The sequence below is a fragment of the Coregonus clupeaformis genome, unplaced genomic scaffold (assembly GCF_020615455.1).
Source record: "Coregonus clupeaformis isolate EN_2021a unplaced genomic scaffold, ASM2061545v1 scaf2913, whole genome shotgun sequence".
Lineage (NCBI taxonomy): Eukaryota > Metazoa > Chordata > Actinopteri > Salmoniformes > Salmonidae > Coregonus > Coregonus clupeaformis.
Genome location: NW_025536367.1, coordinates 1 through 23,787, shown reverse-complemented (window position 1 = coordinate 23,787; position 23,787 = coordinate 1). Strand labels below are relative to the sequence as shown.

Genomic DNA, 23,787 nt, shown 5'->3' with positions numbered 1-23,787 from the left:
TACCTTCAGACATGAAATGGTTCAAAATGGGAATACTTTTCCTTCCCGGTGCTAGGGCTGCTAAATCAAGGGCACCTACTGCCAACAGCATGAAACAAATAAAAAAAATAGGAACCTTTTTTTTTTTTACAGAAATGTTTGATGACCACTGCTCTAGAGAAACTGCGCATGGAGCTCACAGAAAGAAATAAAAAACGAAATGGGATTCATAGAATTGAACCGACGTCAGTCAATTGTTCAAAAAACGAAAAATAACAGAAATGTCAAACTGCTTAGCACCAACACACACACACAACACCAAACACAAAACACAAACACACACACACACCGCAATACAAATCATGCATTCAGTAACACTAATACACAGTTTATGCTAAATGAAAAATTATGCAAATGTTATTGACATTATTCATCTACAAATATACTGGGATATTGTGCTCCATATAGTTAATGACACTAGCCAGGAAAATGTGAAATAAATTGACCAAATGATGAAGTGGATAGATTTCTAATTAGAAAGTTATCCCCTCCGTCTCTCTCTGTTTCTCCCACTCTCATAAATCTTTTTTTTCTTCTGTCTCCCATATTTCTCTCATGATATTTCCATCAGTTTTAAATCATTAAAACTCAAACCCAACTCCCAAAACTCACATGAACACCCATGGATAATACCTTTGTCTGTCTGTCTGTCTGTCTGTCTGTCTGTCTGTCTGTCTGTCTGTCTGTCTGTCTGTCTGTCTGTCTGTCTGTCTGTCTGTCTGTCTGTCTGTCTGTCTGTCTGTCTGTCTGTCTGTCTGTCTGTCTGTCTGTCTGTTTGTTTTCCCGCCTGTTTGTCTCTCTGTCTCTCTGTCTCTCTGTCTCTCTGTCTGTCTCACACACACACACACCCACCCCCACACACACACGTCCCTGTGATATCAGGAGTGGACAGACCACCGTCTCTCATGGAACCCTAAAGACCATGATGGGATCGAGGTGATGCGACTTCCTGCTGGGAAGGTCTGGCTGCCTGACATCGTCCTCATCAACAAGTAAGAAGCTATTATGAGTGCTCAGTTGGTAGAGTATGGCACTAGCAACGGCAGGGTCACTGACTGTTAACTGTGTTAGTTGGATGACTGTTGAGTGTGGTAGTGATTTGGTATTTACTGGTGTAGTGGTGCTTCATCAAGTGGGATTCATTAGGTTAGTAGCAGTTGAACGCGAAACGAGGAAGAGCTTGGATTTGTTGTTTTGAAAAGTTTGTTGTTTTGAAAGTGTATTGGGAAGTTCATTGTGCTAGCTAACTTTTTAGTTTGGATCCCGCGAGACAGTTGGCATCAGTTGCTGGGATTGCTAATCTCTGTCCAGTGATCCTGCCGACCAAGGACGGGTCTGAGGAGTTATTTGGCGTTGCAGCTAGCCTAGCTGCTAGCTAGCAGCATATCAAGCTAGCGGGGTTTTCTTAAGGGCTTGAACGCAGCCCGCAACGCGGTTAGCCATTGTCCCGGGTTTGTGGATGTCTAGATCCCTGCTGTTTGTTGTTTTCAATCTTCCCTGTGACCTGCCCTGTCTGGAACTGCGAGGAGTAACAGCGTTGCTAGCTACCATGACAAAGACCAAAGCCAGCGGGGGTACCGTTGTTGAGGACAATGGTCTCTCTATCACACGTGAAGGATCTTTTAAACAAACAAAAATAGTTCTACAAGCAGTTGTTACAACAACAAGAAAATAGCTTCAAGTGCTTTGTCCTAATACTGGTGGATTCGACTAATAAAAGAATGGACGACCTGACCAGAGAGTTCCAGGACCTAAAGAACAGTTTGCAGTTCTCCCAGGGTCAGCTCGATGAGTTGAAACAGGAGAACAGCAAGATTACAGCAATCTGTAAGTCATTGAGAGAGGACATCAGTTCTGTCTGTGAATCCATGATAACAATGATGGATAAATCAGACTATCTCAAGGGACAATCAAGGCGTAACAACATGGTTGTGGACGGAATTGCAGAATCTCCACATGAGACCTGGACGGAGTCTGAGGACAAAGGGAGGGAAATGATCTATGAGAAATTGAAGATGGACCACATGAAGATTGAGGTGGAGCGCGCCCACAGGACTGGAAAACCCACTACCGGCCCAGGTGACAGGCCCAGATCGATAGTGGTCAAGTTCCTGAGGTTCAAGGACAAGGTAGCTGTTCTGGACAGAGCCAATAACTTGAGAGGAACGTACAGTGGCTTGCGAAAGTATTCACCCCCCTTGGCATTTTTCCTATTTTGTTGCCTTACAACCTGGAATTAAATTTTGGGGGTTTGTATCATTTGATTTCCACGACATGCCTACCACTTTGAAGATGCAAAACATGTTTTGTTGTGAAACAAACAAGAAATAAGACAAAAAAACAGAAAACTTGAGCGTGCATAACTATTCACCCCCCCAAAGTCACTACTTTGTAGAGTCACCTTTTGCAGCAATTACAGCTGCAAGTCTCTTGGGGTATGTCTCTATAAGCTTGGCACATCTAGCCACTGGGATTTTTGCCCATTCTTCAAGGCAAAACTGCTCCAGCTCCTTCAAGTTGGATGGGTTCCGCTGGTGTACAGCAATCTTTAAGTCATACCACAGATTCTCAATTGGATTGAGGTCTGGGCTTTGACTAGGCCATTCCAAGACATTTAAATGTTTCCCCTTAAACCACTCAAGTGTTGCTTTAGCAGTATGCTTGGGGTCATTGTCCTGCTGGAAGGTGAACCTCTGTCCCAGTCTCAAATCTCAGGACGACTGAAACAGGTTTCCCTCAAGAATTTCCCTGTATTTAGTGCCATCCATCATTCCTTCAATTCTGACCAGTTTCCCAGTCCCTGCCGATGAAAAACATCCCCACAGCATGATGCTGCCACCACCATGCTTCACCGTGGGGATGATGTTCTCGGGGTGATGAGAGGTGTTGGGTTTGCGCCAGACATTTTCCTTGATGGCCAAAAAGCTCAATTTTAGTCTCATCTGACCAGAGTACCTTCTTCCATATGTTTGTGGAGTCTCCCACATGCCTTTTGGCGAACACCAAACGTGTTTGCTTATTTTTTTCTTTAAGCAATTGCTTTTTTCTGGCCACTCTTCCATAAAGCCCAGCTCTGTGGAGTGTATGGCTTAATGTGGTCCTATGGACAGATACTCCAATCTCCGCTGTGGAGCTTTGCAGCTCCTTTAGGGTTATCTTTGGTCTCTTTGTTGCCTTTCTGATTAATACCCTCCTCGACTGGTCCGTGAGTTTTGGTGGGAGGACCTCTCTTGGCAGGTTTGTTGTGGTGCCATATTCTTTCAATTTTTTAATAATGGATTTAATGGTGCTCCGTAGGATGTTCAAAGTTTCTGATATGTTTTTATAACCCAACCCTGATCTGTACTTCTCCACAACTTTGTCCCTGACCTGTTTGGAGAGTTCCTTGGTTTTCATGGTGCCGCTTGCTTGGTGGTGCCCCTTGCTTAGTGGTGTTGCAGACTCTGGGGCGTTTCAGAACAGGTGTATATATACTGTGATCATCATTTTCATTTCACTTAACCAATTTGGAATATTTTGTGTATGTCCATTGCATGAAATCCAAATTAAATTAAATTACAGGTTGTAATGCAACAAAATAGGAAAAACGCCAAGGGGGATGAATACTTTTGCAAGGCACTGTATATCTTTCTCAACAAGGACTATCCTGAAGCTGTGTGCCAGAAGAGAAAATAACTTATCCCAGCCATGAAAGCTGCCAGAGCGTGTGGAGACTGAATGTATATTTTTTTCTCTTGCTTTGTTTGCTCTTTCCAGTATTATGTCTATCTCTGATAAGCTACCCAGGAAAGGGCTGTAAATAGCCCATATTAATATATGTAGCATTAGAAATAAGGTTCATGAAATCAATAACTTGCTAACATCAGATAACATTCATATGTTAGCCATTTCTGAGACTCACTTAGATAATTCATTTGATGATACAGCAGTAGCATTACAAGAATATAACATCTATAGAAGAGACAGAAATGCTTATGGGGGAGGTGTTGCTGTATATATTCAGAGCCATATACCTGTAATGCTTAGAGAAGATCTTATGTCAAGTGTTATTGAAGTGTTGTGGTTGCAGGTTCACTTGCCACATCTAAAGCCTTTTCTTTTGGGGTGTTGCTATAGGCCACCAAATGCGAACAGTCAGTATCTAAATAATATGTGTGAAATGCTTGAAAGTGTATGTGATGTAAACAGAGAGGTCTACTTTTTTGTGGACCTGAAAATTGACTGGTTTTCATCAAGCTATCCGCTCAAGAGGAAGCTTCTTACTGTAACCAGTGCCTGTAATCTGGTTCAGGTTATTAATCAACCTACCAGGGTGTTTACAAACACTACAGGAACAAGATCATCCACATGTATCGATCATATTTTTACTAATACTGTAGAACTTTGTTCTAAAGCTGTATCCGTACCCATTGGATGCAGTGATCACAATATAGTGGTTATGTCCAGGAATGCCAAAGTTCCAACAGCTGGGCCTAAAATAGTGTATAAGAGATCATATAAATGATTCTGTGACTCATATGGGGATGATGTAAAAATCTGAAAAAGTCTGATGTGATTAATAAGGAGCATCCAGATGCTGCACTTGATTAATTTATGACATTGCTTCTTCCAATTATTGATAAACATGCACCTGCTAGGAAACTGACTTTTAGAATATACTATTCCAGGTATTCCTTAAAGAGGTAGGGTTTCAAGTGTCTCCGGAAGGTGGTCAGTGACTCCGCTGTCCTGGCGTCGTGGGGAAGCTTGTTCCACCATTGGGGTGCCAGAGCAGCAAATAGCTTTGACTGGGCTGAGCGGGAACTGTGCTTCTGTAGAGGTAGGGGAGCTAGCAGGCCAGAGGTGGATGAACGTAGTGCCCTCGTTTGGGTGTAGGGTCTGATCAGATCCTGAAGGTAAGGAGGTGCCGTTCCCCTCACTGCTCCGTAGGCAAGCACCATGGTCTTGTAGTAGATGCGAGCCTCAACTGGAAGCCAGTGGAGTGTGTGGAGGAGTGGGGTGACATGAGAGAACTTGGGAAGGTCGAACACCAGACGGGCTGCGGCGTTCTGGATAAGTTGCAGGGGTTTAATGGCACAGGCAGGGAGCCCAGCCAACAGCGAGTTGCAGTAATCCAGACGGGAGATGACAAGTGCCTGGATTAGGACCTGTGCCGCTTTCTGTGTAAGGTAGGGTCGTACTCTGCGAATGTTGTAGAGCATGAACCTGCAGGATCGGGTCGCCGCTTTGACGTTAGCGGAGAATGACAGGGTGTTGTCCAGGGTCACGCCAAGGTTCTTTGCACTCTGGGAGGAGGACACAATGGAGTTGTCAACCGTGATGCCGAGATCATGGAGCGGGCAGTCCTTCCCCGGGAGGAAGAGCAGCTCCGTCTTGCAGAGGTTCAGTTTGAGGTGGTGATCCAACATCCACACTGATATGTCTGCCAGACATGCAGAGATGCGATTCGCCATCTGGTTATCAGAAGGGGGAAAGGAGAAAATGAATTGTGTGTCGTCTGCGTAGCAATGATAGGAGAGACCATGTGAGGATATGACAGAGCCAAGTGTATAGAGAGAATAGGAGAGGGCCTAGAACTGAGCCCTGGGGGACACCAGTGGTGAGAGCACGTGGTGCGGAGACAGATTCTCGCCACGCCACCTGGTAGGAGCGACCTGTCAGGTAGGACGCAATCCAAGAGTGAGCAGCGCCGGAGATGCCCAACTCGGAGAGGGTGGAGAGGAGGATCTGATGGTTCACACTATCAAAGGCAGCGGATAGGTCTAGAAGGATATGAGCAGAGGAGAGAGAGTTAGCTTTTGCAGTGCGGAGAGCCTCCGTGACACAGAGAAGAGCAGTCTCAGTTGAATGACCAGTCTTGAAACCTGACTGGTTTGGATCTAAAGAATGATGGGAAAAAACTTTGGAGTACTTTAAATGAAATTATGGGGAGAAAGACAAATTCAAACTCCATCTTTCATGGATTCAGATGGCTTATTCATCACAAAACCATTTGATGTTGCCAAATATTTTAATGATTACTTCATTGGCAAAGTGGGAAAACTTAGGCAGGAAATGCCAACAATGAACAGTGAGCCATCGTATTCATGCATAAAAAAACAAATAATGAAAGAAAAGCATTGCAAGTTAGAATTAGTTAGAGTTAGTGTGGGAGAGGTGGAAAAATTATTGTTATCGATCAATAATGACAAACCTCCTGGCATTGACAACTTAGATGGAAAGCTACTGAGGATGGTAGCTGACTCTATAGCCACTCCTATCTGTCATATTTTTAAATCTGAGCCTAGAGGAAAGTATTTGTCCTCAGGCCTGGAGGAAAGCCAAAGTAATTCCGCTACCTAAGAATGGTAAAGTGGCCTTTACTGGTTCTAACAGTAGACCTATAAGCTTGTTGCCAGCTCTTAGCAAACTGTTGGAAGAAATTGTATTTGACCAAATACAATGCTATTTCTCTAAGAGCATTGTATTTGGTGCAAATCATTCCCTAAGTTCTAGACCTCAGCTGAATCTGGTAATGAATGGTGTGGCTGTTGAACAAGTTTAGGTGACTAAATTACTTGGCGTTACCTTAGATTGTAAACTATCATGGTCAAAACATATAGATTCAATGGTTGTAAAGATGGGGAGAGGTCTGTCCGTAATAAAGAGATGTTCTGCTTTTTTGACACCACACTCCAAAAAGCAAGTTCTGCAGGTTGTAGTTTTGTCTAATCTTGATTATTGTCCAGTCATGTGGTCCAGTGCTGCAAGGAAAGACCTAGTTAAGCTGCAGCTTCATTGTAATCAGAGGGCTGATATAAATACTATGCATGCCAGTCTCTCTTAGCAAATGTTGAGGAGAGACTTACTGCATCACTTCTTCTTTTTATAAGAAACAAGAAACCAAATTGTTTGCATAGTCAACTTACACACAGCTCTGACACACACACTTACCCCACCAGACATGCCACCAGGAGTCTTTTCACAGTCCCCAAATCCAGAACAAATTCAAGAAAGCGTACAGTATTATATAGAGCCATTATTGCATGGATCTCATATTACTCAAATAAACAGCAAACCTGGTTTCAAAAAACAGATAAAACAACACCTCACGGCACAACGCCTCTCCCCTATTTGACCTATATAGTTTGTGTGTATGTATTGATATGTAGGCTACGTGTGCCTTTAAAACAAAATGTACATAGTTCTGTCCTTGAGCTGTTCTTGTCTATCAATGTTCTGTATTATGTCATGTTTCAACAGCTAATGGGGATCCTAATAAAATACCAAAATACCAAATGGGTTCTATTCCTGCTGGGACCACTTATAGAAAAATCTATGCACTCATTGATATCACTTTGGATAAAATAATACATGCTAAATGGTATTACTTGGTTTGGGTTCAGGTCCATTTCAATTCTGTAAATTCAGGAAGTACACTGATTCCAATTCCAAAATGAATAAGATGACCTGATAATATATACAGTATAATACAAATCTCTTGAGCTCCTGAGTGGTCACAGTCATTTAGATACTAAATAGCTAAAGGATGTTTCCAAAAACGTTTTGGGGAATATTGGGCATTTTTCTGGCTTCTGTTCTTGGCCATTATCATTCAACGCCATGTCTTTAACTTAACTGCAATAGTTTTGGCTGGACGGGTCAGTCAGGACAGAGAGTAGAAACACAGACACACACATACACCCTTCCAATGAACGGGACACAGACATGGACGCATACAAGAAATCCTGTTACGACCTCCGACGAGACATCAAACATGCAAAAGGACAATATAGGAGTAAGGTGGAATCCTATTACACCGGCGCCGACGCTCGTCGTATGTGGCAGGGCTTGCAGACGATAATGGATTACAAAGGGAAACCCAGCCATGAGCTGCCCAGCAACGTAGAACTCCCAAACAAGCTAAAGGCCTTTTATGCTCGCTTCGAGGAATATAACACTGTGCCTTGCGTGAAAGCCCTTGCTTTTCCTATTACTGTGTTATCTCGCTCTTCGTGGTCGATGTGAGCAAAACATTTAAACAGGTTAACAATCACAAGGCCGCCGGGGAAGACGGAATACCAGGGCAAGTTCTCAAAGCATGCGAAGACCAGCTGGCAGGTGTCTTCTCTCCTTGTCCCAGTCTGTAATCCCAACATGTTTCAAGCTGACCACCATTGTCCCTGTTCCCAAGAGCTCCAAGGTAACCTGCCTAAATGACTATCGCCCTGTAGCACTCACATCTGTAATTATGAAGTGCTTTGAAAGGCTGGTCATGACACACATCAACACCATCATCCCAGACACCCTAGACCTACTCCAATTCACATACCGCCCCAACAGATCCACAGATGACGCAATCTCAATTGCACTCCACACTGCCCTCTCTCACCTGGACAAGAGGGAAAATAACTATGTGAGAATGCTGTTCATAGACTACAGTGCAGTGTTCAACACCATAGTTCCCTCCAAGCTCATCACCAAGCTAGCGACCCTGGGACTGAACACCTCCCTCTGCAACTGGATCCTGGTCTTCCTGACGGACTGCCCCCAGGTGGTAAGGGTAGGCAGCAACACCTTGGCTACGCTGATCCTCAACACGGGGGCCCCTCAGAGTGTGTGCTTAGTCCCCTCCTGTACTCCCTGTTCACCCATGACTGTGTGGCTGCGCACGACTCGACAGTGATAGGCCTGATCACCGACAGCTATGAGTCAGCCTACAGAGGAGAAGGTCAGAGACTTAGCATTGTGGTGCTAGGACAACAACCTCTCCCTCAACATCAGTAAGACCAAGGAGCTGATTGTGGAATATAGGAGAAAGAAGGGAGAGCACGCCCCCATCCACATCGACAGGACTGTTGTGGAACGGGTCGAGAGCTTTAAGTTCCTTGGCGTCTACATCACTAAGGACTTAACATGGTCCACTCACACCCGCACAGTCATGAAGTGGGCATGGAGCGCCTCTTCCCCCTCAGGAGACTGAAAAGATTTGGCATGGGCCCTCAGATCCTCAAAAAGTTATACAGCTGCACCATCGTGAGCATCTTGACTAGCTGCATCACCGCTTGATATGGCAATTGCGCCGCCCTTGACCGCAAAGTGCTATAAAAGGTTGTGCGGACAGCCCAGTACATCACTGGGGCCGAGCTCCCTGCCATCCAGGACCTCTATATCAGGCAGTGTCAGAGGAAGGCCAGAACGATTGCCAAAGACTCCAGCCACCCAAGCCATAGACTGTTCACTCTGCTATCATCCGGCAAACGGTACCGGAGCATCGGCTCTCGTACCAACAGGCTCCGAGACAGCGTCTACCCCCAAGCCATAAACCAGGCTGCTAAATAGTCAATTAATGGTACCTAAACAATCTGCACTGACCCTACGCACACTCACTAGACTATATATACAAACCATATACACACTCACTCACACACACTACACTGTCACTCCCACGCAAATCCCTCACACATTCAAACACTACATACGCACATACACACATAACACACGCGCATACCGACACAACACAAACAAACATACTGTACACACACACACACGCACATTCACACACACTTTTACACTCATTATTTGCTGCTGCTACTCGGTTCTTTATTTTACTCTTATTATTATCTATGCTGATGCCTAGTCACTTTACCCTGCCTTCATGTACATATCTACCTCAAATACCTTATTATTATCCATCCTGATGCCTAGTCACTTTACCCTGCCTTCATGTACATATCTACCTCAAATACCTTATTATTATCCATCCTGATGCCTAGTCACTTTACCCTGCCTTCATGTACATATCTACCTCAAGTACCTCGTTCCTCTTCACATTGATCTGGTCCCTGTATATAGCTCCATTATTGTGTATTTTATTTTATTCCTCGTGTTAGTTACCATTTAATTTTGTATCATTATTTTTTAAACTCTGCATTGTTGAGAAAAGCTTGTAAGCAAGCGTTTCACTGTAAAGTCACCAGTTGTATTTGGTGCATGTGATGAATAACATTTTATTTTATTTGATTCCACTCGCTCAGTCAGTGTGGAGGATCCCATTAACTGCGCTGTAAATATCCCCTCCGCTCCATTCATCACTGCTTTATAGGCAATTAAGCAGCACTTCTCCCCAATAACAGAGCCAGTGGTTCCGCACCGCAAACCGCTTAGACAACACTCCAGCAAGGAACCCACTTACTCACCTAGCACAGAGGAGTGTAGAGTCAGTGGGGAGTGGAGCTGGACTCACATACTCAGATTCACACATGTACTGTGTGTGTGCGTGCTTGCTTGTGTGTGGGCAAGTTAGTGCACCTGTCCGCGCGCGTGTGTGTGTGTGTGTGTGTGTGTGTGTGTGTGTGTGTGTGTGAGAGAGAGAGAGAGAGAGAGAGAGAGAGAGGGTGAGAGAGAGAGAGGGTGATCAATGTTTGTAATTTTATCTCTGAAAACACCTTCACAGGGACAGGGTTTTAGAAGGGGCCCAGCCGTAAGGACGGGCTTTCACCAGCCCACTGCCCATAAAACCATGCAGTGAACAGTACTCTGGGTGCTCAACCTGCCTGTCTAATTGAGGTGATGTCTCTGTTGTGTCTTGCATTATGAGTTTAATAGTGACTACAAGCTTATGTCTTACACTCTTAGAAAAAGGGTTCCAAAAGGGTTCTTCGTCTGTGCCCATAGGAGAACCGTTTTTGGTTCCATGTAGAACCCTTTTTGGTTCCAGGCAGAACCCTTTTTGGTTCCAGGTAGAACCCTTATGGGTTCAATGTAGAACCCTCTGTAGAAAGGATTCTACATGGAACCCAAAAGGGTTCTACCTGGAACCAAAAGGGTTCTTCAAAGCGTTTTCTTATGGGAACAGCCGAAGAACCCTTTTAGGTACTAGATAGCAACTTTTTTTCTAAGAGTGTACAGTCCTATAGACAGAATAGCTCTCATGTACAGTGAGAATGGTATTTTTCTGTCTCTAACTCTCTCTTTCTCGCTCTTTTTCTCTATCTCCATCTCTCTCTCTCTACACTCTATCTCTCTCTCACCCTCCCTTTCCCCCTGTACTTCCCTCCCCCTCCCTCTGTCTCTCTCTGCAGTAATGATGGTGTGTTTCATGTGGCTATCCAGGCCTATAGTAGTGGGAGGGTGACCTGGTCTCCCCCTGCCCTCTTCTGCAGCTCCTGTGGGGTCAATGTGACATGCATGCACACACACACGTGCGCACAAGTGCGCAAACACAAACACACACACACACACGGACGTACACATGCACACTGTGACACAACGAATGCAGGTGTGCACACGTTCACACATGGACACACACACACGCAGATACACACACACACAGATACACACGCAGACACACACACACTTTTGTCGTAACATCCCCTCCTATTCCTGTTTCCTGTGTCCAGGTGACGTACTTCCCATTTGACTGGCAGAACTGCACCATGGTGTTCAAGTCCTACACCTACGACTCATCAGAGGTGGACCTGCAGTACGCCCTGGATAACCAGGGCAACGAGATCAAAGAGATACAATATGATGAGGGCTTCAGTGGTGAGAACATGAGAAGACACACACACACACACACACACATCCTGGACGAGGAGGGTATCGAGTAGGGGTGTGCCGACATGGCCATACTCGTATTGGTAATCATATCCATAAGTTGACAGTTGATAGTCGGATCGGATCGGATGATACTTGTGATCGGGAAAAATGTTGTTTTAATATGCCTAAATAGATGTTGGCAAAATACCTCCCTGCACGTTCTCAGTGCAAAACAACTGCAGATTAAGAGCAGCGTGTGGAGGGTGTGTGTGTGTGTGTGTCCTCAACATGTAGCGCTCAGCCAAGTTTGCTTTTACTCAGAATGCGCATCAGCGTTTCACCTTTTTTCACTTGCCTCGCTTGTTAGATATTATACACATTGACAGCTTGATAGCAAACATCCTCGCCATGTGATTTATTATAGTAGCAAGCTGCAGCAATCTAAATGATCAGACCGAAAACATGCGAGGAAAAGTGATAGGGTGAAATTATGAAGCGACTGGACAGAGAAATATAGCTTCACTCTATCCAATCAGAGCAGCAGGACCAACTGGCCAGTTTAGTTATTTAGACCACGTAGAACCTCACATGACTGACTAAAAGACAGTACATTATGGTTTAGAAACTCTGTGACTGACTGACATGAGAAAGATGCGTACTGGCACTTGAAAAATTTTCTCCAATCATGGATAATTACAAAATATTCTCGGATCCAGAAAATTGCCCATATCCATTACGATACTAGTTTTGTACGACTCTTTGGCACACCCCTAGTATCGAGAGTGACACATCAGACACACACACACAAAGCACACACACCCTGTCCTCAATGTGGTTTTCAAAGTCACTGTCCTATACTAATACATACTGTACACCAAATGTCTCCAGAGAGTGGTGAGTGGTGAGTGGTACATCCGTCACCAGCCCAGCAGGAAGAACATGAACCGTGAGGACCTGTATGAAGACATCACCTTCTACCTCATCATCGAGAGGAAGCCTCTTTACTAAGTCTTCAACATCCTCATCCCCTGTATCCTCCTCACCTGCATCACTATCTTCAACTTCTACCTGCTGCCTGACGCTGGTGAGATAGCACAGATCTAGGATCAGTGTAATAATGATGTATTAATGTACTAGAACGCTTACCACACATAGGAACAGATTTAGGATCAGTTTAGCCTCTTCAGTACTAAACCACTGGGCACACACTTGTTGAATTGCCATTGTTTCCACGTCATTTCAATGAAATTACGTTGAACCAACGCGGAATAGACGTTGAATTGACGTCTGTGCCCAGTTGGAACCTTATTCACCCCCCGACGCTGGTGAGGCACATTCAGGATCAGTTTACCTTCCTCTAATACAAACTTTATCCATTAGGGAGGTAATGCAAGACTGACCTTAGGTGTAACTATTTCTAATACAGCAGACAGAACAGTGTGTTTTAGTGTAATTAATAGATTCAAGGAGTATGTGGACATCTATGTTGATATTGCCCTGTTCAACAGGATTAATAAATAATTGTTTGAACAGATTAATATATTTATATAGTCTTCATTTATAGAACCATATACACTAAGAGTACATAACATGTATGAAAAATGTATGCACTCACTAACTGTAAGTCGCTCTGGATAAGAGCGTCTGCTAAATGACTAAAATGTAAATGTAATAAATAACATTATGAACACCTGCTCGTTCGATGACATAGACTGACCCGGTGAGTCCAGGTGAAAGCTATGATCCCTTATTGATGTCACTTGTTAAATCCACTTCAAATCAGTGTAGATGAAGGGGAGGAGACAGGTTAAAGAAGGATTTTTAAGCCTTGAGACAATTGAGACATGTATTGTCTGTGCCATTCAGAGGATGAATGGGCAAGACAAAAGATTTAAGTGCCTTTGAACGGGGTATGTTAGTAGGTGCCAGGCGCACCGGTTTGTGTCAATAACTGCAACGCTGCTGGGTTTTTTTACATTTACATTACATTTTAGTCATTTAGCAGACGCTCTTATCCAGAGCGACTTACAGTTAGTGAATACATATTTTTTATTTTTTTTATACTGGCCCCCCGTGGGAATCGAACCCACAACCCTGGCATTGCAAACGCCATGCTCTATCAACTGAGCTACATCCCTGCCGGCCATTCCCTCCCCTACCCTGGACGACGCTGGGCCAATTGTGCGCCGCCCATGAGTCTCCCGGTCGCGGCCAGCTGCGATAGAGCCTGGATTCGAACCAGGATCTCTAGTGGCACAGTTAGCACTGCGATGCAGTGCCTTAGACCACTGCGCCACTCAGGAGACTTTTTCACCCTCAACAGTTTTCCGTGTGTATCAAGAATGGTCCACCACCAGCCAACTTGACACAACTGTGGGAAACACTGGAGTCAGCATGTGGAACGCTTCTCTCATATGAGTCTTTCAGTGTGCAGAAATTGTGTGTTGCTCCTATGCCCTTCCTCCTTCTACACACACAGCCTCTCATGGGTGACCACAGGCACAGAAGCTTCCGTCAGGCTCCGACACACATGCGCACAGGCACACGCACACACACATACACACACACACAAACAAACACCCCTTCCTGACACACACGCTTCAACACAAAAAAAGCTAGTGAAAACCCACCTGCCTGTGAACGTGTTTCTCTTTAGGCTTCTGTGGGAGGGGAGTTAGAGAGAGAGGGGGGCGTTATTTGGTCACACTGTGACAGCAGTGGCCATGGGTAGCAGCACAACTCACAGACAGTACAAGGACACATTTAAGCCCAGCTCCCTGGGGCTCTGAATGTAAAGACAGTCTTTCTCTCTGTCTCTGTTCAGCTCTGTGTGTTTCTACAGGCCTCTGGGAGCCCCGCAAGGTCTCATACACACATGCATGCACAGACACACACATCATCCTTGTGGCACAAACACCTTGCAGTGTAGCCTTACAGTGTGAACACAGCCTGAATCATGTCCTTTCTGCACCTTTGTTACGTCACTTGCTTATATGACCTTTACAGCGAAGAGCATTGTATGTACAGTTGAAGTCGGAAGTTTACGTACACCTTAGCCAAATACATTTAAACTCAGTTTTTCATAATTCCTGACATTTAATCCTAGTAAAAATTCCCTGTCTTAGATCAGTTAGGATCACCACTTTATTTTAGGAATGTGAAATGTCAGAATAATAGTAGAGAGAATTATTTATTTCAGCTTTTATTTCTTTCATCACATTCCCAGTTGGTCAGAAGTTTACATACACTCAATTAGTATTTGGTAGCATTGCCTTTAAATTGTTTAACTTGGGTCAAACGTTTCGTGAAGCCTTCCACAAGCTTCCCACAATAAGTTGGGTGAATTTTGGCCCATTCCTCCTCCTGTGTAACTGAGTCAGGTTGTAGTCCTCCTTGCTCGCACACGCTTTTTCAATTCTGCCCACAAATGTCCACAGTTTCATAAATGCTTTAAGTGCAGCGTCCGGATGTTCCTCATTAAACACAATCACATAGCAATCATTGCAAAACGTCTTGTATGATCGTTTATACACAATTTTAGGTCCAGTCTTTGGAACTTTGGTTTTTCTAGATATGGCTATTGTATTATGATCACTACATCCGATGTGTGTGGATTCTGCTTTAGAGCAGATTTCTGCAACATTAGTAAAGACGTGATCAATACATGTGGATGATTTAGTTCCTGTTCTGTTTGTAAATAACCTGTTAGGTTGACTGATGACTTGAACCAGACCATAGGCACTGGTTACAGCTTGGAGCTTCTTTTTGAGTGGGCAGCTTGATGACAACCAGTCAATATTTAGGTCACCCAGAAAATATACCTCTCTGTTGATATCACACATATTATCCAACATTTCACACATATAGTCCAAATACTGACTTTTAGCACTTGGTGGTCTATAGCAACTTCCTACAAGAATAGGCTTTAGGTGAGGCAGATGAACCTGTAGCCATATTATTTCCACATCATCTGACATGAGATCCTCTCTCAGCCTAACAGGAATGTAACTTTGGACATACATGGCAACACCTCCTCCATTTGAATTTCTATCTTTCCTATATGTTCTATAACCATGTATAGCTACTATTGCATCTTTAAATGAATTATCTAAATGTGTTTCATAGATGGCCAGAATATTAATGTTTTCTGATGTTAATAAGTTGTCCATTTCATGAACCTTGTTTTTTCTTGGTTGCTTGTTTGTGTTTAGTGCTATTTTGAGAGGCTGATTCGAGGTAGACATGTCAGTGAAATTTACATTTGAATCAATGGTACTGAGTGGGCTGCCCACAGTGGGCTTCTTCCTAAGGCAGACAGTTTAAGTGCAAACAGTGAAATTCAGTTCTATGCGCATATGATTATTGCAGACAATAGCCTCAGAGCTAACAGTTAAAGGAACACAGATTAGGTTACTTACATTTACGCACTTCTATTTCTCTGGGATATAATATGATTTCCATGTCCTCTGTTGCATATTATGACAGGGAGGACTGGAGCGCTACCAAACCAAGACCATCAGTCTCTTAAGCAGTTCGCTATGTTGATGGATATAAACCTGGAACCCCTGTGGTTAGGGTGAATCCCATCTCGTTTAAAGAGTGTTGGTTGCTCCCACAACAAGTCAAAATTGTCACAAAAGGAGACATTCCTGTCTTTGCAGAGTTTCTTCAGGAACTTGTTTATGGCAGCGAGACAGCTGTAACCTTCCAAACCCCTTCTATAGCACAGCAGGGGGCCAGAGATGACTGTGTTCAAGAGAATGTTCAAGAGAAGGGTGTTCAAGAGAATGTTGTAGTTTAAGAGAATGTTGTAGTCCTCCTTCAGTTCCTCAGATTGCCGAAAGCGAATGTTGTTAAATCCAACGTGAGTGACACTGGTGCCAATATTAGAGTAGTTGGCTAGAACTGTGGGCAGAAGGGAGTTGATGTCTTGGATACGGGCGCCTGGGTGACAGTGGACTTTGGTCGGCCCACAGGCTGCAGGCAGGCCAATATCTCTCACTATCGAGCTGCCCACAACGATGGTGGTGGTGATGGAATCTGATGGGGAAGGAAGAGGGGTAACAGAACGGGCCTGCCTTGGGCGGGGGGAGGAGGTGGGCTTCGACTCATGCCAGCCTGACTCACATCACATGTACCATTAACAGCGGATGGCGTCGGAATCTTTGGGGAGAAGGAGGAGGGCCCAAGACCTTGTTTCCTTTGGTCAGCGACCGGCTGAGCTGTGAAGGGTGCCCATGGACTGCTGCTGGCTGTTGGTGTACTCCCAGGATCAGAGTTGACCCCCGGTGGCCGGTATGTCCGCCTCCAGTGGAGCATAGCTGTTTAATAGCTGGATCTGATCTTCCAGGATACATGGAGGCCGACCAGACTGCCTTCCACCCGACCTTGTTCGCATTGCCAGTGTCCAGTCTACCACTGGCCGCAGAGTTGAGCTTACCATCTGTCCAATGGTTTGGAGTAGGTCAGTACCGCCCGACTCATCAACCCCTTGGCTGTAGGAGGCATTCAGAACTTAAATGATGTGTGCCTGGGCTGCATCAAAGTGCTTAGAAAGCACATCTTGTTTTTCCCGCAACTGAGCTAGCAGCCGGAGAATCTCTTCCCTAAGCTGCTTGATGATGATACATTTGGAACAGACAAAGAAATTATGTTATTTTTATTTTTTATTTATCAGTTCTACCTTGTTTTTCTCCTCTTGCGTAGATATCATCTCGCACTTAATGCATTTGAGCCCAGACGTAGACACAAATACCACTGGTGTTTTGACTCTAGCACTGCTAGCGTTATCTTTCTCTGATGATGCATGATGGCTAACCGCTAACTATTTTATTTTTTTAGCAGGTATACGGGACATAAACTCGCCGTCCCAGCCGAAAAAGTTAACCGCGTTGCGAAATCCTTAGCAATCAGAACTTCCAATGTTTAAAGATTTTATTGTTGTTGACATTATTAAAAACGATTTAATGAAAACGATTTAATAAAAACAACAGACCGAGCGTAGACAGTCCACTGATCTGTTGCGCGCTCTAATGACGTCTGTTGCGTGAACGGCCTAAAGCAGCAGAGAAGGCCACCTTTGGTCAGTCTGTGTTCTCTCTCTTCAGCTCCTCCACCTCTCTTTCACTGGAACTCAGTCTGGCCTCCATGTCAGACCACTCTGCATCTTGGTCTTTGTTCTTCATCTCGACGGCTGCCAGTCTCGTCTGCAACACTTCATTCTCTCTCTTCAGTTACTCAATAATGTTATTTTGGCTTTGCAGTTCAGTGTTGGTGACGCTCAGCTCCACTCTCTGTTCCACCATCATGTCTCTCAGAGGCCTGAGCTCAGCCCAGTCGTCAGGTTGGGTGGTCTCTGTAGTGATGTAATTCTTTCTGACCCCTCCACTCTCTCCCTGAGCCCATTTCCCAGACAGACAGAACAGCAACACCAGCACAGCTACAGCCCCCCTCATTCTGAAACAGAAGGCCTTTTCAGAAAGTATTTAGTCTATGAGGCTCAGTCCCCTTCTTTATATACACATCAGCGGTGGCTGGTGGCAGGAGATATATTGGAGGACAGGCTCATTGCAATGGCTGGAATGGAATAAATGGAATGGTATCAAATAAATGTTTGGCATTTCAATGAGTCTGTCCTCTGATATCTCCTCCCACCAGTCACAACTGATACACATTGGTTGCAGTGAACTAATACATGGGAACTTTAACAGGTGTCCTCAGTACATTTAGAGAACATAGACAAGGACTGTGTGTGATGTAACAGAACAAAGTTCAAGATTACTCCATTTCACGTCCTTCATTGGCCACGGTGGACTAATACATGGGAACTTTAGCAGATGTCCTCAGTGGAGCATTTAGACAATATAGCCAAATTCACTGTGTTATGTAACAGAACCCAGGTAAAGATTACCCCATGCCACGCCATTAATATTTTGGGTTGTTTAAGGCCATGGGAAAGTCAATTGGGACTGCTACAATAGATTAGGATAGTGTATGATAAGACAGGGTGACAAACTATAGCAGAGGTCAAGGTAGTGCACTACATGATCTTACTATTCACTGTGATATCACACTTTGAAGCAAGGATGACAAGTTTGCTTATTAACACTTTACAATAAGGTTCCATTTGTAAAGGGTTTATAAAGGGTTTGTAATTAGGTTATTAACGGTTATTTAATAATTTGTAAATGTCTTATAAACCATTCATAAATGCGATATAACAAATTGGTCAAACTAGTGTGATAGCCAGTCAGGGCTTGCCAAATAGTCAGCCACTATTTCCCTCCAGCTGTTAACAATTTAGAAATGCACTTACAAATGCGTATAATATTGAACCCTCATATATCATCATGCAACCTTATTTTCAATGGTTGCACAGTTAAACAATAGTTATTTTCTCACTTTTGGGTGCGATGCATTGTTTCTCTGTCCCAGGAACAGAAATGGTTGGTTTTCAGACCAATGGTCAACTCCCATGATGTGTCTTGCTCCACGTTTGAAACCCTGATGATGCATTGGTACACTTATTTACAGTGTCTTCAGAAAGTATTCATACCCCTTGACTTATTCCACATTTTGTTACGTTATAGCCTTATTCTAAAATAGATTACATATTTTTTCCCCCCTCATTAATCTACACACACCTCACAATGACAAAGCAAAACAGGTCTCTTCCGAAGCAACTCCTGCGTAGCCACTCCTGCGTTGTCTTGGCTGTGTCTTAAGGTCGTTGTCCTGTTGAAAGGTGAACCTTCGCCCCAGTCTGAGGTCCTGAGCGCTCGGGAGCAGGTTTTCATCAAGGATCTCTCTGTACTTTGCTCCGTTCATCTTTCCCTCATTCCTGACTGGTCTCCCAGTCCCTGCCACTAAAAAACATCCCCACAGCATGATGCTGTCACCACCATGCTTCACCGTAGGGATGGTGCCAGGTTTCCTCCAGATGTGACGCTTGGCATTCAGACCAGATAATCTTGTTTCTCATGGTCTGAGTCCTTTAGGTGCCTTTTGGCAAACTCCAAGCGGGCTGTGATGTGCCTTTTACTGAGGAGTGGCTTCCATCTGGCCACTCTACCATAAAGGCCTGATAGGTGGAGTGCTGCAGAGATGGTTGTCCTTCTGGAAGGTTCTCCCATCTCCACAGAAGAACTCTGGAGCTCTGTCAGAGTGACCATCGGGTTCTCGGTCACCTCCCTTCTCCCCCGATTGCTCAGTTTGGCCGGGCGGCCAGCTCTAGGAAGTCTTGGTGGTTCTAAACTTCTTCCATTTAAGAATGCTGCAGACAGATCTGTGCCTCGACACAATCCTGTCTCGGAGCTCTACGGACAATTCCTTCGACCTCATGGCTTGGGTTTTGCTCTGACATGCACTGTCAACTGTGGGACCTTATATAGACAGGTGTGTGCTTTTCCAAATCATGTCCAATCCATTGAATTTACCGCAGGTGGACTCCAATCAAGTTGTAGAAACATCTCAAGGAGGATGAATTTATTTTTAATATATTTACAAAAAATTCTAAAAACCTGTTTTCACTTTGTCATTATGGGGTATTGTGTGTAGATTGATGAGGGGAAAAATATAATTGTATCAATTTTAGAATAAGGCTGTAATGTAACAAAATGTGGAAAAAGTCTAAAGTTCTGAATAATTTCCGAATGCACTGTATTCCAGGAATGAAGGCTTCATACGATTTCAATCTATATTATTGGAGTTTCCGCTGGTTTCGGAGAAATTCCCCCCACTTTGTGAGATCTGGCCATCTGTGAAACGTGCTTGAAATAAAGACGACATGGAACGTGCGGAGCGATTTCTGTTGACACTGGCATCATGTGACAGTGCGTTATGAAAAATCAGGATAGACGTGGCTATGAGAAGTGTGCAAAGACCAGACAGAAGAGATTGCACGAAATAAACATTGTTCACAAGATAAAAATGTTGACAGAGGAGAGTGTAAATTCTCAATGCAATTTGTTTCACTTTTGGATACAGAAGTTCTGCTGGATGATTTAGCATGCTGATCAGCTAGCTAAGTAGCTAGCTAGCTAGCGAACGTTTGCTATCACCTCTGTCCTACCTTGCTAGCTAGGAAACGTTCGCTAGCTAGCATTAGGTAAAACTTAAAATTTATTTTTGAATATAGAATTTATGCTAGACGATTTAGCACAAGATAATCTTTGGCATGATATAGTTAGCTAGCTAAGTAGATCACGTTTGCTGGCTAGTTAGCTTTTCTAGCTAGCTAGCAAACATTAGCTGCCAGCTAGCTAGCTAACATCGACATGACAGAATTTCCATGCGATTTGTTTAGCTAGCTTTTTTGGATTAGCTAGCTAGCTAACTAGCTAGTGAGTGTATTAGCAAAAACAGTGATAACTAGCTAACCCCTTTAATCAGTGGTAGCTAGCTATTAGTGTTAACAAGTCATATTAAACACTAGTTAGCTATTATTATTATTATTATTATTATTATTATTATTATCTAGCAGTGGATAACATAACTACCTAAGCCTAAATGGTATCTATAATGTGTATCTATAGTGTCTATGCTAAATTGTCATAAATTCCTCTTCTCTCCCACAGGTCTCAGACTCCAGAATGGGAAAATGTTTAACAAGAAAGAAACAGATGAAGACACAGAAGGGGACTATGAGACCCTATGTTGTATTTTAAATAGTTAATCTGTCAATTTCTATTCTGACTTGTAATGTTAAAAAGGGGAGAAAAATACATCCCCTGTTTATCTGAATTAGCTAGGCTACTCACTATACCAATAATGGGCTACAGATTTGAGTCACTGCAATTAAAATTGTTTTGCCAATGGATCTTTCTATTAAATTACATACTGTTAAATGTTTGCAACTCATTAATAAATGGCCAGAAGATTTCCACTAAGGTATGTTTGTATAAGTTATGCATATTGGTCCTCTGTAGCTCAATTGGTAGAGCATGGCGCTTGTAACGCCAGGGTAGTGGGTTCGATCCCCGGGACCACCCATACGTAAAAATGTATGCACACATGACTGTAAGTCGCTTTGGATAAAAGCGTCTGCTAAATGGCATATTATTATTATATTGGTAGGCCTAACTCATTAATAAATGGTCAGTAGGTTTTCACTTTCTTTAAAGGTATCTTTTCAGCAGTTATAAATGTTGGTAACTCATTTGTTAATGGTCAGTGGATTGCCACTTTAAAATAAGGTATCATTTTAACAGTTATAAATGTTGATAACTCAGTTATAAATGTTCATAGGTCTGTCATTTTAAAATAAGTTATACTTTTAGCAGTTATACATGTGGGTAAATCATTTATAGATGATTTGAGAGTTCACTCAGAGCATAGACATACTTATTGGCAGTATTGGGTACTCATCACTACATTCATGAGAGAAGATTAAACATTTTGTTAAACATGTTCAGTCAATGAATGGTGGGTAGGAAGACCAAAACATTTCAACGTTGTGAGAGGATACCTCCTCCGCTCTTTCTCCAAACAAAGGTATTACGGTTACCATTTCACACCAGAGTGTTCACCATATTTGGACCATCACAGAGAAGTGGTAAGTGTGTTGATATAATCTGCTAAGGGGTAATATGTTAGGAATGATGATTGAATAATGTCCTGGATGTAAATTTGGCCATTGCATCAGGGTTTCAAAGATGGGTCAAGACACACAATGGAAACCAACCTCTTCTATTCCTGGGACAGAGCACCAATTCATCACACGCAAATAAAATAACTATTGTTCAACTGTGCTATTGAAAATAATTTGCAAGTGCATTTATAAATGGTAAATAACTGGAGGTAAATATTGGCTCTCTATTTGGCAAACTGTCCAGTTATTGCACTATTTTGACCAATGCGATATTACACTTTATTAATGGTTTATAATACATTTACAAATGATTAAATAGTCGTTAATAACGTAATTATAACCCCTTTGCAAATGGAACCTTATTGTAAAGTGTTACCCTTTAAGTTTGGAGGATTGTTAGTAGTGCACTCCCCATGTCTGTTTATGTGAAAGAGAGAAAGAGAGAGAAACACAGAGATTTAGAGAGTGATTTAACAAGCCTTTATTGTACAATTCAGGAATGCACAAACAGAGTTTGAATTCAATGTGACATCCACAGAATCAAGAGAAAGACTACATTTAATCTGATTGAATGTCAGCTTTTTGTGGTGTTTTTCTCACATAGGGAAGAGCAGAAAGCCACTGAAGATGCTGTGTTTATCATGATCATCATAGAGCCTAAAGCCTGTATCGAGTTCCATATAGATCACATCCCCTTCCTCTAGCTTTAGAATCACTGCATTGGATACATACTGATAATCTGCTACATTTTTCTGACCTGCCCACATTATATGGTGGTTGCCGTTCTTTATCATGGATACACCCACACGTTTTGACTTGCGGTTGTCCATGCCAGTGAATCTGAAGTAGTAGACCCCTCTCACTGGTGCTGTGAAGGCCCCTGTAACTGGGCTGTAGGCTTTACCAATGTTAGTGATGACATTGGGGTACACTAGTGTGATAACAGTATTGAAGGGTCCCACTGGACGGCCTAAAGCAGTAGAGAAGGCCACCTTTGGTCCGTCTGTGTTCCTTCTCTTCAGCTCCTCCACCTCTCTTTCAACGGCTGCCAGTCTAGTCTGCAACGCTCCATTCTCGCTCTTCAGCTCCTCCACCTCCCCCTCACTGGCATTCAGTCTCTCCCCCATGGCGGACAGCTCTGCTGCTTGTGACACGTTCTCTATCTTCAGTTCTTCTTCATCTGTGTTCTTGTGGAACTGAAGATCAGTCTTGGTGACGCTCAGCTCCACTCTCTGTTCCACCATCATGTCTCTCAGAGACCTCAGCTCAGCCCAGTCGTCAGGTTGGGTGGTCTCTGTAGTGATGTAATTCTTTCTGACCCCTCCACTCTCTCCCTGAGCCCATTTCCCAGACAGACAGAACAGCAACACCAGCACAGCTACAGCCCCCCTCATTCTGAAACAGAAGGCCTTTTCAGAAAGTATTTAGTCTATGAGGCTCAGTCCCCTTCTTTATATACACATCAGCGGTGGCTGGTGGCAGGAGATATATTGGAGGATAGGCTCATTGTAATGGCTGTAATGGAATGAATGGATTGGTCTCAAACACATGGAAACCAGATGTTTGATGTGTTTGATTCCTGTCCATTTATTCAATTTCAGGCATTTCAATGAGCTTGTGTAGTGTCTGAAGGTCTATTG

General features: G+C 43.5%; 1 protein-coding gene and 2 long non-coding RNA genes across 3 annotated transcripts in view; 1 reads left to right on the top strand and 2 right to left on the bottom strand.

The window, feature by feature from the left end:
• Window positions 1–16,058, bottom strand: part of LOC121554531 — a 32,744-nt gene extending 16,686 nt beyond the window's left edge. The window contains exon 1 of the long non-coding RNA XR_005997715.2: window positions 15,978–16,058. This is a non-coding gene — a long non-coding RNA (uncharacterized LOC121554531). The remainder of the gene's footprint in view (window positions 1–15,977) is intronic.
• Window positions 16,059–16,937: 879 nt separating this feature from the next.
• On the top strand, window positions 16,938–21,442 carry LOC121554530. Its single transcript, XR_005997714.1, has 2 exons — window positions 16,938–17,023; window positions 21,135–21,442. It is a non-coding gene; the product is annotated as an uncharacterized LOC121554530 (long non-coding RNA).
• A 1,170-nt stretch (window positions 21,443–22,612) lies between these two features.
• LOC121554527 (complement C1q-like protein 2) lies at window positions 22,613–23,648 on the bottom strand. Its single transcript, XM_041868140.2, has one exon. The coding sequence runs from the start codon at window positions 23,539–23,541 to the stop codon at window positions 22,744–22,746; it is 798 nt and encodes a 265-aa protein (XP_041724074.1). The 5' UTR covers window positions 23,542–23,648; the 3' UTR covers window positions 22,613–22,743.
• Window positions 23,649–23,787: the final 139 nt, after the last annotated feature.